Raw genomic sequence first — 17,690 nt, 5'->3', positions numbered from 1 at the left:
AATCTCTATGATGAAACAAGTGAAAAACCTTATTAAAATATGCTAATGATTATTCATGCACATACATGTATGCAGAGTTTAAAATTGATCACATTAAGTAGCTCTGTGATTTCATTATCCATGTACGTATTTTAATGATAATATAATACCACGTGTAATTCACATCTCTGACTTTCATGTGTACAAGACAGAGAATCAGGAAATTCTTTAAAGCATAGCTGAGAAGATGATACACTTTACTGTAAAGAGATGTAAATTAATTCCAGGACTCAGGGAGAATTTTTTATTATCATTATCATTTTCCTGCAGGTGACTTCTTGGACATCCTTGCTATCTCCTGTGACAGCTTCAATGAGGACGTTAATGTTCTTATTGGCCGAGGTCAAGGAAAAAAGAACCACGTGGAAAACCTTCAAAAGTTGAGAAAGTGGTGCAGAGATTACAAGGTGGCTTTCAAGATCAATTCCGTCATTAATCGCTTCAACGTGGATGAAGACATGAATGAACACATCAAGGATCTGAGTCCTGTCCGCTGGAAGGTAAATCCACAGGGGAGCATGTTTGACTTGAATCCACAAAACACTCAGGGGAAGCTTGGCTCAGTGACACTGAAAACAGGAACACCGAGGACCCGAACTTTCTAGCCAGGACCTTGACTCTTGGCTCTATTAAGTTTACACCCCCAATGTTCTTTGTTTCCAAAATCTTGAAATGATTTTCTTCAGGAATTTTCTGAGAGTAGAGGTTGAGGCCATGCTGGGTGCTTGGAGATGCTTTAAAGAATAGCTTGTCAAGAAAATGACATTTCTTCCTACTCCTGGCTTCTGTGTTGATGGGGCTACATGTTCTTCATAAATACCGATGCTCTTGGGTTTGCATTGAATTACTTGGTTGCAGGGGAAGTCTATAGAGTAATGTCAGCCTTTATTCCAAAATGCATTCCTGAGGACTGGCCCAGATAGCAGCCACTGGAAGTCCTAGGCTCACAAGGATACAAGCCAGTCCATCATAGATAGGACCCACAATGCACAGGGGAAATTCACTGCAAATTCAAGCTTTCTGCCCCAGGCTGCTCAGAACCCATCAAGGGGGCTGCTTAGAAAGCAGCTTCTTCTTCATACATCCACTGATGTCCAGGAAGGGCAGGCCTGGTAGGAAGCATTGGCATGTGCTTGCATTTTCAACAAGCCACATGGTAACCCCTGTGTAGTTCCTTTGAATCTGTGCCTGGAGACAGAGCAGGCATACCGAAGGATAAGATCTGGAAACTGAGTTTTGGAAAGGACTAGAACGTGGAATCCGCATGTTCCTTGACACTTGTGTGTGGAGAACCGGGGAAGGAGGGGCACACCACGCCGAATTGCAAAACATCATGAAAGAAGTTGCATTTGGCTGTATTTTGAAAGCAGGGAAGAATTTCCACACGGGGGCTGACCCAGGCAAGGTCTCAGGTAGGCCAGAGTCATGCTCTTCCAAGAAAGCTGTCATTTCAAGGTCACCTTGGATCTTCTTTAGATGCCAAGTGAGCCAAGACGGTGGGGGATGAGGATAGAACATATTTTTTCCCCGTTCATTGTAATATGTTTGGCAATAGGTTAAGAGGAAGCTAAAAATGATGTCTATTTTAAATATTTTTTTAAAAACCATTGATGTACTGAAATCAAATGTCAATGGCACCCTCAGGCACAGAATAAATGGAAAACAACTGAAGAAAGATGAATGGTAGAAAGAGTCAGGACAAAGAGAAACAAACGCCTCAGATAGAGGGGCCCAGAGACCTAAGACTGGCCTCTCCAGCCACCTGCCAGGCTGCTCATCTTTACTGTCTCTCACCTCGGTGCTACTGCATTGACTCTTACTGTCCCTCACTCTTCTCCCTTCACCCTCTTACTCTTAGAATTCCTCTAGACACCTTCCCTCCTTGCTTTGGATTCCTCTTCTCTCATGGACTTGCCTTACATTCTTATGCCTTCTGCACAGGCTTCCTGATTAGTCATTTCAAGACACTGGCTCTCTGTGATAAGGGTCAGTTTTGCTGCTTCTTCAAAACCTCTGATATCTGTGGGCTTTTGGCCGAAGTCAGCAATGCCCCGAGGGAAAGTGTCTGTCCTTTGTTAGCTCCATCACTCAGAGCTTCATATTATGAGTTTTCACAGACTTAGCAGTGACTAGCAATTGTATTCTGAGCTTGCGAGTCCTGAAGTGGGTGTGTGTGTGTTGGGGGGGAGGGGCTGGCTTTGTTTCCTGCAGGCTTGGAGTGAAAAGTGATGTAAGGCTCTTGGTCTAACAAACGCTTTATCCTTTTTCAGGTCTTCCAGTGCCTCCTGATTGAGGGTGAGAACTCTGGCGAAGACGCCCTGAGGGAAGCTGAAAGATTTCTTATAAGCAATGAAGAATTTGAAGCATTCTTAGAGCGTCACAAAGAGGTGTCCTGTTTGGTGCCTGAATCTAACCAGAAGGTTGTATGCAGCAAAGGCTGCCATATTCACTACCACAGGGCTACGCGGATTCAAAGTCGGGGAAGGGGTGACTCTCTCCCGAGAGATCTGCAGTTTGCCCTCTTGTTATTCTAGACATTCTGGAAGGAGAAAGGGGAGGGGTGTAATCAATCCTAGAGTCAAAAAGATGGAGGTCCACTATGGCCACCTGTCATCTGGAGGTGGGGTTCTTCAACGACATTGATTTTTTTTCTAACCAAGAATGAGTTCCACTAGGCCACCTCAGAAATGATGTGACTAGATGGATAATCATATAACTCTAATATAAAACACACACACACACACACAGAGGCTCTCTACATGTTTGGGAAGCATGTGGGGAGGGCTCAAACACTGAAGGAAGGAAGGTATGAATGCTTCCATGTTTGTGTCAGCATTACAACTGATCCTTTCCCCTCTCCAGTGATTATTTCCAAAGCTGGATGAAATGTAGAAGAAATGATTGGCCAGTTCTCAGGGTCTCTATCTAAAAATTGCCAAGGAGCAGGGTTGCACTCCATTCTTTTATGATTTTATTTCTGTCTTCTGTTGTTTGTTGTTGGTTTTTGTTTGGATGGTGGAGGTGGAGGTGGCTGTCACAGTGTGGTACCGAGCTGGTTAACTGGGACACAGACTGTGGCCCCTGAATAGCAAGAAATATTAACTGGTCTCAAAATGTGTCTGACTTGGGAGAATGCCTACCTAGCATGCTGGAAGCTCTGGGTTCAATCCCCCAGTGTAGCTAAAAACTGTCACTGCAAGTCTATAATCCAGCATTCAAGAAGTGGTATCAAAGGACCCAAAACTCAAGGACATCCTTGGCCGTGCAGTGAGTTTGAGGTCAGCCTAGTCTACCCAATGCCCTGTCAAAAGAGGGGGTGGGTTGGAGGAAGAGAGAAGGAAGAAGGGAAGATGGAAGGAAGGAAAATGAGGAAAGAAGTGGGGAAATAGGATGAAAAAGGGGAAGTAATATTATTTACTGCCTAGCTCTTATTAGGTGTGTCACAACCTCGCTGCAGAAAGTACAGCAGTGCCCAGTACACCTGAGAGTGCAAAAACTGTCTCAAGTCAGGTCACAGCAACAGCAGGAGCTTCAGAAACGCTGTCCTGTGCAGAGAGCATGGCTTGAACTTTGAAAACCTTGGAGATTCCTTGAATGGTAGCCATTGTGGCGGAGACTGAGAGACAAAGATAATAGCTGTCCTGGAAACAGCTGGAGAAGCCAGGCTGCTCAAAGCAGCCTGCAGGGTAAAATTCTTCTGGTCTGAGGCAGAAAAATGCAGAATGACTGGATGGACTGGACCCTGCAGGCCTTCCACTGCTGAGGGCCACTCCAAAGGCTGCAAATAGAGAGGGAATATGGGAAGCAGGCCATTCAAGGCAGACACATACCACAGGAGCGACAGCCCATGGGACATACAAAGGAAACAATGTCTGCCGGATGAAAACTAAATTTTGATTCTGTTTTCCTCTGCAGATGAAAGACTCCTACCTTATTCTGGATGAATATGTGAGTATTTTTCACGAGCTATAATATCACTGGAAAGCCAGCAGCTCAGAACACCAGAGGTGTCCCCAAAGGAGCACATTCTCAACACATCTGTTACACCCAGTGCCTCTCTGGTGGTTTTATTGTCAGCATGGTACAACCCTGGCTTCATATGCCAAGTTCTCTCTCAGCTCAACCCAGGGCATTAGCCTGGACCTGGATTGCTGTTAGCCACCACGAGATGACATCCCAGGGAGCCATGCATCTGCAGATGTCATGAGGGTGTCACACCCAGTAGAGCCCTCCACTGTGTGGTCTGGCGTGGGTTGGAGGGCTGCACTGTGACAGCACACGGTCACCTCCACTCCACGCTGTCTTGGGTAACACAGGGGCTGCCAACACCCCCACTGCAGATGAACCTTGACAATGGGAGGAAGTCTTATTGTCCCCTCCAGACATCACCCCCATGATCTCTGAGGCCATTGCCTCCAAAGGAAAACCCGCCCTTATTAAAAAAAAAAAGAAGGGAAGTCACACTTGCTTTCCTCTTCTTTGTTGTTATTTAGAACTTTTGGATTTATAACTTCTGCTGATATTCCCAGGAGAGGAGAGAGGATTCCATTCCAGGCTCTGTTTTTTGTTTTGTTTTGTTTTTGATTTTCTTTGTTGTTGTTTCGTTTTTTTAATGAGCTATAAAAGGAACCAAGGGCTCAGTATTGACCTTGGCATTTTGAGAGCTATTTGTTACAACTTTTGTGTTTTTCCATTTTCAAGTTAATCAAAGATAAATTCCAGCAATTTTGTTTATTGTCAACATGATTATGAAGCATAAGGGGGAAAGCTACCATGCTCAGTTTGTGGATCTGAGGTAAAGAAAGAGGAAAATGAAAGCTATTTTGGAGTGTAAATTATCATAATTGGCTGGGGATTTTGAACAATGCTCTTTAGCAAACTTTGTGATCTCCACATAGCTGGAACAAAAGTGGATGGATCAAAATTTGTTTTCTTTTTTTTTTTCCAACTGGATAACTTTGTGACTCAGTGTGCACCACCTGATGCCCTACAGGATGTTCAGTGTAGAGACACACGAGTGTGAAGACCTCCTGCCTGCCTGCAAAGTTGGAGAGGAAAGAGTCAGAGGAAGGCAAATGGATAGGATGTGTTGGGGAACTTCTGTCCTTGGCTCAGCTCTCTGCCACCTCAGTAGCCTCTGTCTAATTCCGTCAGGAGAAGTCTCTGTGAGGGTTCACATCGCACATGCACAGCAGCCGTTTTACTGAGATCCTTCAGCTCAGCTTCTCCACAACACAGTACCCACGCTGCTGTGCTCTATGTTCTCACGTACCTCGGTGCACAATGCCTAAACAAACTCAGATGTCTACATTTAGGGGAAGTCTGTTCTTATTGTCCTCTCCACTCCAACAGAGGATCGAGTCCTTTGGTAGTTAAACTGTAACTGTTTATGACTCTTGGCTGCCTCTATGCATGTTCAAGCCAGTCTCTCCACGGGTGTGAGTTGTATGAGTTGGGGATGGAGCCTGATGATTTTAGAATCTATCTTAGATCTCAATACACATTTGACATGGTTGGGATGTCAGAGGTACTTTTCAGAGAATACCCTCAGTTGAGTTTTATAGGATAAACCATATGCAAACATACTTATTTCTACCTTTTATTTCCCAGATGCGCTTTCTGAACTGTACTGGTGGTCGGAAGGACCCTTCCAGGTCCATCCTGGATGTTGGGGTAGAAGAAGCGATAAAATTCAGTGGATTTGATGAAAAGATGTTCCTGAAGCGTGGCGGGAAGTATGTGTGGAGCAAAGCCGACCTGAAGCTGGACTGGTGAGGCTGAGGAGACTCTGCTGAGCCCTGGGGAGGTCCATGTGCAGCTGTCTCCACCACCCTAGGCTCCTGGCCATTCTCCAGGGATGAAGACCCGACTATCTGCTGCACATCCTCTGGCTGTCGGTGGTTTATTGTTACTGAGAATGCAGTTTGTCTGTCTGTCTGTTTGTTTCAGTTTGACTGAACTAAGAAAGAGGTAAAACCATGCAATGACAATCTATAAAACAGATAATCTGCTTGTGTGCAGGGAGAGAGTTCAGTTCACAGAGGAGCATGTTCCCAGAGACGTATTTGACTTTTTAAGGAATTTTACTGTGAATCCCTTGTTTCCTTTTTCCTTTGTTCTCCCCACTTGAGAAAGTGAGTTATTTTCTGCTAAATATGCCAGTTTTGTCACCAGGAAACATCACAAAATATGTCCTCCAATTGCTATTCTAATGCTGTTCTGCTTTGGAATGTTGGACTTTTTACTCAGAAGTACAGGGAGAATGAAGACACATCCCAAAGAGCCATCAATGAGACTCTTCCTCATTTGCCGAGAGCTCGTGGAAGGAATCACTTCCGAGGATGCTGTTTATGGCTCTAGCACGTGATGCTGCTGCTTGAAAGATGACTGTTCCGCACGGTGCCAATGTCTCCAGGATTCTCTACAAAACCCAAGAGACACTTTGCCTCTTATGATGCGGCCATGAGGATGGCATTTGTGCAACTGCACCCTCCTGGTGATGAGGCTGCCTGAATCCGTCACACTAAAACAGGAGTTTGAGTAGAGGAAGGTCATCATCTCACTCTGAATGGCTGTGTTGGTGCATTCCGCCAAAGTCATGGGAGCATGGGCAGAAGGACTCTGTCAGGAATATGGAGTGTGGCTGGCTTGGTATAAAAGTACTTGTGGCTCCACAGAACATTTCCCAAGAAACTCTGAAATGAGACCCAATCTAGGTCAGCATGAGAGGAACCAGTTCCTTCTTTACACTGAAAAGCAGAAGAGACAATGTGACTGAGTCAAAATCCTCTTCCTGTGGAACCATTGCATGAAGTTTATCAAACCTACACAGCGGCTCACTGCTTGAAAGAAAATAATTTCCTATCAAAGAGCAAAAATCATTGAAAAGTTTGTTATGCCCAAGAAATTTAACTCGCCTGGAATTCCACTGCTGCCACTAGAGGGCGCTGAGACGTCGGACTTCATCTCAGAGTCTTACTTTTTTAGGACTTGGTGAATTTTGGTTGTTTTTTCATTGTTTGTTCTGTGTGTGTGTGTGTGTGTTTGGATCAGTACTAAGAATTTGATAAGGAACTGGATTTTTCTCACAAAAGATGTTCATACTTCAATTAAGTCACTATAATTCAACTGAGACATACTTTTGTCTCATCAAAAATAGGTCAGGTGTTCTGTATTTTCTGTTTTGTTTGTTTGTGTGTGTGGTTGTTGACCTATTTTATTTTTGCTTGAAACTGTATATAACTATGTAGCCCAGGCTGGACTGGAACTCATGATCTTCCTGCCCTAACTTCCCAAGAGATAGGGATTACATTTGTATATCACGGTAGGGATTACATTTGTATATCACCTGACTTCTATGTGGATATTTTAAAGAGAAAATTGAGTCACATTTTCCCCTGCAGATTTTGATAATTTTTGGTTAAGTCCTGTGTACTCAGTTTACCTGGGAAAGCCCAGAGGACATGAGCAGATGCCTGCTTGGTCATGTGACAGGGAAGCAACCTTGGAGCTGAGGCTCTATCTTCTGAGTTGGAGTATGCTTCCTTCTAGCTGAGGGGACCTGTATGTCTCCTTCCCCTAAGAAAAACCAGCATGAAAAGTGTACACTTGGGAAATGAGCCATTCTAAATGCACTCCCAAGTGTTTCTCCGACTCCCAGCACCTTATGTATGCACAGGACGTATGAGACCTCTATGCTTAAAATATTCAAAAATCCCTCTTTCTTAAAGGGAAGAATGGTGATATTTTATCATCATAGTAAAAATCAAACTTGGATTAGATCATGGGTTGGTTTGCTTTCTCAGTTTTAAATCTGGGTGTTCATTTTGTGAAACATATGCTCTTTATTGGGAAAGTGAAGAGCTATTTGGTTGACATTTATCTGCTAAGTGTTACAGACAGATAGTTTGTGTAGGTGACTGCTGACTTAGGATGGGCATGCTGTGAAAGGGGACTCATTAAGAACTTTGGAGGGCAGGACATCCAAAAAGCCCCTAGTGTCTCTATTATATAGTGTTAAATAATAAAATCATGGGCTGTTTTCTTGTATGCTAGATGCCGAATGGTGTTACTTGACCAAATTGTCTGAAAAAAAAAAAAATGGTCTCAGGTTTGGTCTGCATTGGGTTTGGGGGTCGAATTGTTACATAGAACAACAGCCAAACAATCGAAACCAGCCACTGTTGGTTCCTTCCAGCAATAATTCAGCTCATACCCTACCTCTTGATGAACCAATATTGTTGAATAAGCTCTTTTAAGACAAAGGACAATAATACGGGTGACCACACATCATCTGAGTGTGTTCAGGTAAGGTTTAGTGTTGGGAGATATATGTATATGCATTCCCCTGTAGAATTACACTGTGTTTTGAAACATTTGGTCTAATGTATGGTAATGTGTATTAAAATGTTCTGTACATGACCTAAGATTCTGTGTTAGTCTCTCTTTGGTGTGTTATATTCGCTGTTCACTTTTACATAGTGAGTTTGCTAGAGGTGAGTTCACATTAAAACACAGCCAAGCTATGGATATGGTTGACTCAAGACAACCCACTCTGCAGCAGGGCTACATGGAACTGAGCTGCTGGAGAAAATGTTCCAGCCTAACATGCAAGAACATGTTTGGGAGCCCAGCAATCCAGACTCTGATGATCTCAGAAGGACACTGTGAGTTGGTCAGGGAGGGTTGCCCCCAAGCCCTTACTATGGCCACCAGTGTGAAGGGTACCACCGCTTGATAAAACTTGGTCAGCAGTACAGACCCCAGAGCTAAACCCACTCTTCTAGGCTGTCTCCCTGAGATGGCAGGATCCTGGCTCTAACAACTGTTGTAACTAGACTGTCTCTGCAGAAGTATGAGACATCCCCAGTCCAGCTTACCACAGTCAAGCAAACCCAATAGCAGCAGTCCATGCAGAAGGGACTATTCCCAACACCAGATCTGGACTGAAGATTTTAGAAAACTTAGCAGTAGCCATACAACTCTGCTGATTGACAAGCACCTCTCCCAGGCACTTCCCCAGCCTCGACTGTTGAAAGCATCACTGAGAGATGCAGATATTCATTGAGTTAGCAAGAAGAGACTCCTTTAGATTCCTATAGCACAGCAAGTGCACACACACACACACACACACCTAGTCACACACACTGGTCTGGAAAGATGTCTAAGACACACCTGGAAATAAAAAGACAATGTGCAAAACATATGCATAATAAGATTACATCCGTGAGCAGGACTGAAGATATACAGTTTCTTCTAGAGACGCCAGATAAAAAGAGAAAGGGCGTCAGTGGTCAATATAATCCAAAAGGGAATTGACTCCACACTTTTTCTCTGCCTGTACAACCTTAGATTTTCAGATGTTAATGATCTTTGACACAGTAAACTTTACCCACTACTTTTTTTGTCTGACAAAAAAAAAAATCACATATGCTACATAGAACATACCACAAACTCTGAGTTAAAACTCCACAAGAAGGGACTGATTCCTTTGCACTCTTGGCCACAGAAAGGAACAGGGATTTCCTCCTCTCCCCCTCAATGTTCACTCTGACCCCTCCCACACACACACATCACAAACACATAAACTCTGTTTTTGTTGTTCTTTTGATTTTAGGTCTGCCCTTCCCCGATCTCTACTCTCTGCTGGAACGGGAGTTAGGAAAGTCCAGGGCTGCACTCAGAAACAGCAAATGACTGACTTGTGAGCTCTGGACACCAGGAATTGTCACTTCCTCAGTTGTATTAGTTACTGTTCCCTCTGTTGTGGTCGAGAGTACCTGACCTGAACTAACTTAGGAAAAAAGAATTCCTATTGGCTCAGGGTGTGATGGGAGATGGTAGGAAAGGCATGGAGGCAGGAGTATGATGGGGCTGGTCACATTGTATCTGGGGCTGGTCACATTGTGTCTGGGGCTGGTCACATTGTGTCTGGGGCTGGTCACATTGTGTCTGCAGTCAGGAAGCAGAAAGAGATGCATTCTCGGGCTGGAATCACTTTCTCCTTTTCTTCTGTTATTCATTCTGGGCCTTCTGTCCATGGGTAGGTTCCATCAACCTTCAGGAATTGGTTGTTCCTTCTTAAACTTCCCATATATACTGAAATACACACACCCAGAAGTGTTTCCCGTGTGATCGAAATCTATAGAGTTGAAGACTATCACACATTCAAGCTTCCTTCATATTAGCTATGGTTATAGGATATAATCATGGACATGCTCAGAAACACACATAGAAAGAAAAATGAAAGCATGTCTGATACCTGAATGAATGAAGAATGAATGAATGAATGAATGAATGAAATGAATGGAAGAAACCAGCCTGCACAGAGAAGTCTTACCAGCAAAGATAAGGTAATATCATTATGGTAGTCAGTTGTGGAGCAGTGTGGCCAGTGTTTAAACACCCATTGAGATCTTGTTCCCTGAGTGAGGTGTCCCAAGCTGTAGCGTGAATCAGCATGCAAACTACCACACAGCGCCAGGCTCATAAGGGGAGCAGACATTCCTCACTCTATCATGACAATCACTGCCCTTCATGCTTAACCTACACCAGGCCCCTTAAAATTATGATGCCATGTGTGAGCTAGGCATGGCTATTTGTGTTTCCCAGATGTATCCGAAGGTCAGGCGGACGAATGGCTGGGGATGTGGTAGAGCACATGACTAAAACAGAACACTGACCAGGAATGAATAAATCAACAAAAACCTCAGATAGTGTAGAGAGCCGTGCACGGCTGCGCCTCAAAGATGGCACCGGCGTCCGGCTTCCGCCTTCCCGATGGCAAGTGTTCTCTGGGATAAACAACTCCTTATTTGGCTAAGGCTAGGATCTGGCTTGCTTCCGTGCATCTGGACCTAATCTGGCTTGCTTGCGTATGTCTGATCCTATGGCATTGTCCACGTGGCACTACGGGGTTGGTTGCCCAGTGGCTATAAAGGGCGTGAGCTGGCTTTCCCCAGAGTCAGAAGATGGCTTTCCCCGGGGTCAGAAGATTGTTCAAGGTTCCTGAATAAACTGCTTGGAGAAGAGCCTGGTGTTGCGTCTTCCTTGCTGGTCAAGGCGGACGCGACAAGATAGGAAAAGAATTCACCAAGATTACATCATAGCCACTGAGCCAGGATTTAACCTTTAGATAATTTTTCTCCACCCAGGGTACATGGCTGTCCCTCTTAGCACCATGCCTAACACTGACCTCATACGCCTATGAGCTGCTAGAAGGCGTTCCTCAATTGTGCCAGAGATGACAATATCGTTGCTTCTGAAGGTTTCAAGCACTTGGGTGGGGTAAGGATGTCTTCATTAAACACCCCACATTTGCTTTTAGTTTCCCAGGACAGAAAAAGCAGAGGTTTCTGTTTCCCTCCACAGCAATGGCTTATACTCAGGGCAGGCAGGGTTCTGTTCCTTCAGGAAAATGAGTTTTCCTCTTCACAGATCTCAGGAGATGTTTGCCGAGGAGAGTAAAGTCCACAGTGCAATACCTCAGCTGCATCACCCAGACCCTGAGCACAGTACCTCAGCTGCATCACCCAGATCCTGAGCACAGTACCTCAACTACATCACCCAGATCCTGAGCACAGTACCTCAGCTACATCACCCAGACCCTGAGCACAGTACCTCAGCTACATCACTCAGACCCTGAGCACAGTACCTCAGCTATATCACCTAGACCCTGAGCACAGTACCTCAGCAGCATCACCCAGACCCTGAGCACAGTACCTCAGCAGAATCACCCAGACCCTGAGCACAGTACCTCAGCTGCATCACCCAGACCCTGAGCACAGTACCTCAGCTGCATCACCCAGACCATGAGCACAGTACCTCAGCAGAATCACCCAGACCCTGGGCACAGTACCGCAGCAGCAGCAGCCATCCAGCTCCTTAGCATGAGGTCTCTGATGGCCAAGGTTTGGTCCAAACTATTCCCATTTCTGTCCAGACAGGCCATCTGGTAAAAGTGGGACCACGAAACAATGATATTCAGGACTCCACAATGCTTCCTAAGAAAATGTGAAACCAGGGACCGGGGAGATTGTTCTGTAAAGTGATTGTCGTGAACTCACGAAGGGCAGGAACCTGGAGGCAGGATCTAAGGCAGGGTGGTGAAGGAGCATTGCTGGGGTGTTTTCCAGGGCTTGCTTAAGCATCCTGTCTTCTTATGCAGCCCATTGCCTGCCCAGGGGTGGCCCCACACCGTGGGCTGGACCCCCCCACACCCATCAGCAATCACAAGGGCCCCACAGCTTCACAGCTCTCCTGTCCTGAATTCTTGCTGTCAAGCAAACTAATTCACCATCTCTCAACAGGACTTCACACAGGTACTCAGAGCACAGGCAGGGTAGACAGAGCATCAAATAAACAGTCCCTAAGCACAATTGCTGATAGAATCCCTGCTCCCCTCCAAGATCTCATTAGCCAGGCCATCCTGCCTACATTCCTCTCAACATTCTTATCTTCTAAGTTCACACAATAACTCATCATTAAGCTCTGCTTCTAGTATTCAACAGCTTTTCTAGCCCAAAGTTCCAAACCTCTCCACACCCTCCCACACTGCTGTTCCAGAGGCCCTACAGCCACATGATCACCCTCATCAAAGCAACGGCCCTAATTCCTGGGACTTCACAACTTCTGTCTCAATTCTGTCTGCTGTTGCTGTGATAACAGACGGACCCAGACAAAATGACTTCAGTGAGGAAGGGCATTTGGGGCTCACATGTCCAGACTACAATCCATCATTGCAGTGAAACTGTCAGGCACTTGAAGTAGCTGGTCACACTATATCCACGGCTGCGAAGAACAGAGAGCGATGAATTCGTGTATCCATGTCAGTACTGAGTTTTCTCTCTCCTCTTCATTTCAGGTTCGGGACCCAGCTCATGAAATGGTACTGCCCACAGTTAGGGTGAGTTCTCCCACCTCAATCATTTCAATTAAGAAAACTCCTGACAGACATTTCCCTGGGACGATCTAACCGAGACAACTCCTCATTGAATCTTCCCATGTGGTTCTCCACATGTCAAAACCAACCATTTCAGTCCCCATTTGTATTTATTCCTTAAGGACTAAAGCACTGTGCCCTGTGGACATCATTTTATCCTCTCCCCTCCACCAGCTTTTTATAACTCCTATTCTACTGTCCATGGCAGTGGGTTTAAATATTCACATTACACATTGCAGATGAAGAGAGAACTCGTAGCCAGCACTCCAGGTACGCTGTGGCCTCCCCGTGCCTCCATGGGGACTCCAGCTGGTTTTCTGATGTCCACATTATTAGGCTCGCCTGATTCTGTGCTGTGATAATGAAATCACACGGGATGTAACACTGTGGGACCTGACTCCCTCAGCTCTACTTGGACTGGCTCATTATCCACGGCAAAGACAGCCAGACGTGTCATCTCACTGGGACCTAGATCAAGGTCTGGTCTTTTACCACCAGGGATTTTGTGGTGAGGCCAGCCTCTTCACTTTCCTGGCTGAAAGTATAATGTCACCTTCAAATGTAGCCTTTGAATTCCCCTGCCCAACTAATCTAAGACTTAGATGTTGGACAAAACCTGACTGTGAGCCTTGACATCAAGAAGGCCTTGGCAAGTTCACTGTCACTTCCACATCTTCCCCCAGATGCCTCTGGAATTGGCCTTCTGCTTTGAGCCATGCATATCTAAGTGACTCGGCATAGCCTCCAGGACCCCAACAATATATCCAAGCACATCATATATGTGTCTACACAATCCTGACACATGGCCCCATGGCTGGAGCTTACTACACACATCACCCACTATTGTTATACACGCTGGAGTAGCAGCTGTATCTGCAGGGGCTGCACAGGGCCCCACCAGAGCCTCAGCTCTTCTGGAAAAACACAAGGCTTGAGCAAACAGACTTGCTCTGTCCAACGATTCCTCCCAAGAGCTGTGACCAGGGGATGTCACAGAAGAAGCACAGGTAGAGGTGGAGCTTGGTGTCAGGACGCAACCATGGACTCGGGTGCTCAGCACACTTGTCAATCAGCCAGCTGAGGTGCTCCTGGAAGGGACTGGCTTCTGTGTGTTTGGTTTTGAGCTTCTGTTTTCCTTCGGTTTTGTTGGAGACCACATGTGCCGTTTCCTCATCCGGTGTGACACCCTTTAGGAATTTACTTGAGGTCAAGTTTTGGAACATCTTGAATTGTTTTAAATAACAGGAAATTGCCTTATTTTGACTCTGGTTTGTGCTTGTTAAATACAGGTGACGTGAACTGAGGCTTGAAACGGAAAGAAGCCCTGCTCTTTGTGAAGTGAGAGACCTGCAGCTCACAGGGTCCTTGAAACCCTTGGCTTCTACCATCAGAAAGGAAATTTAGGAAGAAGAGTACACGCAGCAAAGGCTCAACAACCAGGAGAGCTCAAATCTGGTCATCTGCAGAGAGTACCTCAGCGCCGAGCATGCCTGCTCTTCTCAGGCAGAGAAGACAGGGAGTAGTGAGGGGAGAGGGGATCACAGGAAACACAGAGCAAAAACTGAAGCTGGAGAAACCAGTGAAGGGGAGCCAGAAGCCAAGATAATTTACAGTGTATTTGAGCTCCAATAACGACTGACTTGAGAATTCTTTGTACATGGCCTTGTAGAGTGATCTCGTTTGCTCCCTGGTTCCTGCATGCCATGTCTGGGTTTTCTCAGCCTCTGGGTCAGTTGTACCTGACACAGCACAGGGTGTCTCTAAATATTCATATTGTAAATCAAATGTACAAGATGTGTCAACTGGAGCTACCGAGCCTGGAAAAAATGCTAGATATCTTCTACAAAGTAATTTTATCTGTATGATGGAAAGGGAAATAAATCTGTAATTTTTTTTGTAAGAATGCCAAAGACATTACAAATAATTTTTAAAACTACTTTTGTGATCTCTATGCAATAACAAATGAGAAAATCTCATTTAAATACAGGAACAAGAGCTTGTGCAAACATGTGTGCAATTCTAAATGATTGAATTCAATAGCTCCATCATTTTATTATGCATATCTGTATATGGATGGATATTTTATATAAGTACTATGCCTAGCTCACATCTCAGTAACCTATGCACACACAAGAGAAAGTGTGTCATTAAAAATAGGAAAACATGGGCTGGAGAGATGGCTCAGAGGTTAAGAGCACCGACTGCACTTCCAGAGGTCCTGAGTTCAATGCCCAGCACCCACATGGTGGCTCACAACCATCTGTAATGGGATCTGGCGCCCTCTTCTATATACATAATAAATAAATAAATCGTCCAAAAAATTGGAAAACACAGATATAAACACATACATTTTTGCATAAAGAGTTCTAATGACCAGAGGGGTTGGTTTTTGGAAAGAAAAAAATAGTAATTTTTATTTACTCTTTGGGAATTTCATGCATGCATTCAATGTAATTCTACACACTCATTACGTCACCACTTCAGCTCCTCTCAGGTCCCCCACCTGTGGCCCTCTTCCAACTTGATGTCCTGGTCTGTTGATTCTTAAATAATCTAATGAGTTCAATTTGTGCTGCCCATACATTCGTGTATGTGACCCATCCCATTGGAGCATGGAAAAACTGCCAAGGGCCATACCCCTAAAGAAAATTGATTCTCTGGTCCCATCAACTGTCACTAACTCTTCAGCTAAGAGTGGTCCTTATAATCCCCCATCCACACTGGAATGCTGACTGGCAGGTAGGTCTTCTCTAGGCCACCACAACCTTGTGAGTTCACCCGAGCAATGGTTGTCCTGTCTAAACATCTCCCCAGTCTTCCTTGAGCTCTGGCTCTTACAATCTTCCTTCCCTATCTTCTGAAAAGCTCGCTAAGCTTGGAAAAGAGGTGACAGGATGCAGATGCTCTCTATTTATGGCTGAGTGTTCACAGTCACTTGCTCTGTGACTGTAATTTTGACCAGCTATGAGTCTTGATTTTAGCCTTGTCTGCTACACGAAGATGCCTCTCTGATAAATACAGAGCTGCTGCAATTACCTATGGGTACAGAGAGATATGGACACAAGGTAGTTTGATGCTATGTTCTTTTTAGCAAAATAAGGGTGGTAGGTTTGCCCCTAGGGTCTGTGAGCTCATCAGCCATGGGATCTTTGCCAGATTTACAGTACCAGGCATGTGTTTCTTTTTCCTTCTTTTTAATGTGCCTTAAATCTAATCAGAAAGAGGTCGGCCACCCCCATAATATTCATGCCACTATTATATCTGTTGAGGTATCTTGCCTGGCTGGCCATTATTGTATCTTTCATGGTTCACAGCTGCATAAAACAGTTAATTGACTTTACTCCGAAGTAGCTGGCATAGCCCCTTCTGGGACCTTGAAGGCTAGAAAGAATGGAGGACTCTTCTAGGCTAGTGCCTGCTTGATTTTTGTAAGTCCTGTTGCCAAAATTTGTGGTGGTTTCAGCACTAGGATCTTACCGTGACGTTCTTCTGCACAGCTAAGAACAGTAGCAATTGGCTATATTGATTTAGGGGTTCTTACAACTAATAATAATTCAAGGGGAGATATTCCACACCTGGTGCAAGGCTTTGTATTTGGCAACTTATGGCCTTTGGGAGGCCCATTATAACTCATAAAAAGTAACATACATAAATATATATGCATATGTATGAACTTTTGTATGTATACACACACACACACACACACACACACACACACACACACGAGTGTATGTGTTTGTATGATGTTTATAAAGTTTTAGGTTTACATATGGCTTTCCCAAGCATACTTAGTGTACAAAGTTTTTGGTATTAAACCTGTAGGTCAGTATTTGGACATTATTGCCATCTCCTTTGACAGCTTTGATGACAGAGTCAATTGATAATTTTAAAAGTTGAGTAAAATGTAAAAGGAATAATTTGTCAGTTTTCAGTGTCCTTAAAATTCGCGAGGAACAAGGCTATGGCCCTTCTCTGATGATGTTATTTTTGTGGTGACTTCCATGGGGTGGCACAGAGCCGGTTAGCTCTACTAGAAACTGTGTGGCCTGCAGAGCAAGAAATGCTAGCTGTGCTTGAGCTGTGGTTCAGTTAGTAGAGTGCCTGCCTAACAGACAGGAAGCCCTGGGTCTGATCTCTATCTTTGCATAAAATCAAATGAGCGGTTCACACCTGTAATCCCAGCACATGGGAGGTAGAGGAAGAAGGATTTCCACAATTGCAAGGTTATCTTCAGCTACAGATTAAGTTTGACTCCAGCTTGAGTCACCTGAGACCCTGTCTAGAAAAAAAGAGTAAGAGAAATATTTGTTGCCTGTTCCTTGACAGGAAGAAAATAAATCACTGAAAACTTCGCAGTGGAGATTCCAGCAATGTCTTGATACAAACACAGGTAACAGCCTTCTCCAGTCCTTTCAGAGCACTAATTAGGATGTTCAGGGAAAGCTCCCCTTATTTCCTAGGGGACCTATTACAGAGGGCTTCGCCTGTGTAGTGAAAAGTGGGGAGATTCCTCGTATGGTGGCCACTGTTGTGCGGCATGTCAGAGATAAAGATAGCAGCTCTCCTGATAGCAGCTGAAGGGGCAAGAGAAGGAAGCCCGAGGTCATTTCAGAGAAAGATGCCCAATGAAGTTGTCTTTCATCCTGAGGCAGACAGTCTAGGCTGCCTGGATGAACTGGAGCATTCAGAGTCACCCCCAAATGCATGCAAA

At 44.8% G+C, this 17,690-nt stretch overlaps 1 protein-coding gene across 1 annotated transcript in view; it reads left to right on the top strand.

Annotated features, from left to right (window-relative positions):
• Positions 1–8,465, top strand: part of Rsad2 (radical S-adenosyl methionine domain containing 2) — a 14,353-nt gene extending 5,888 nt beyond the window's left edge. The window contains exons 3-6 of the mRNA XM_059248549.1: positions 310–539; positions 2,310–2,459; positions 3,955–3,987; positions 5,650–8,465. Coding sequence (XP_059104532.1) covers positions 310–539; positions 2,310–2,459; positions 3,955–3,987; positions 5,650–5,814 — 578 coding nt within the window. The 3' untranslated portion in view covers positions 5,815–8,465. The remainder of the gene's footprint in view (positions 1–309; positions 540–2,309; positions 2,460–3,954; positions 3,988–5,649) is intronic.
• Positions 8,466–17,690: the final 9,225 nt, after the last annotated feature.

The sequence above is a fragment of the Peromyscus eremicus genome, chromosome 22 (assembly GCF_949786415.1).
Source record: "Peromyscus eremicus chromosome 22, PerEre_H2_v1, whole genome shotgun sequence".
Lineage (NCBI taxonomy): Eukaryota > Metazoa > Chordata > Mammalia > Rodentia > Cricetidae > Peromyscus > Peromyscus eremicus.
The sequence above is the reverse complement of the archived record's forward strand: the minus strand, read 5'-3'. Positions and strand labels throughout refer to the sequence as shown.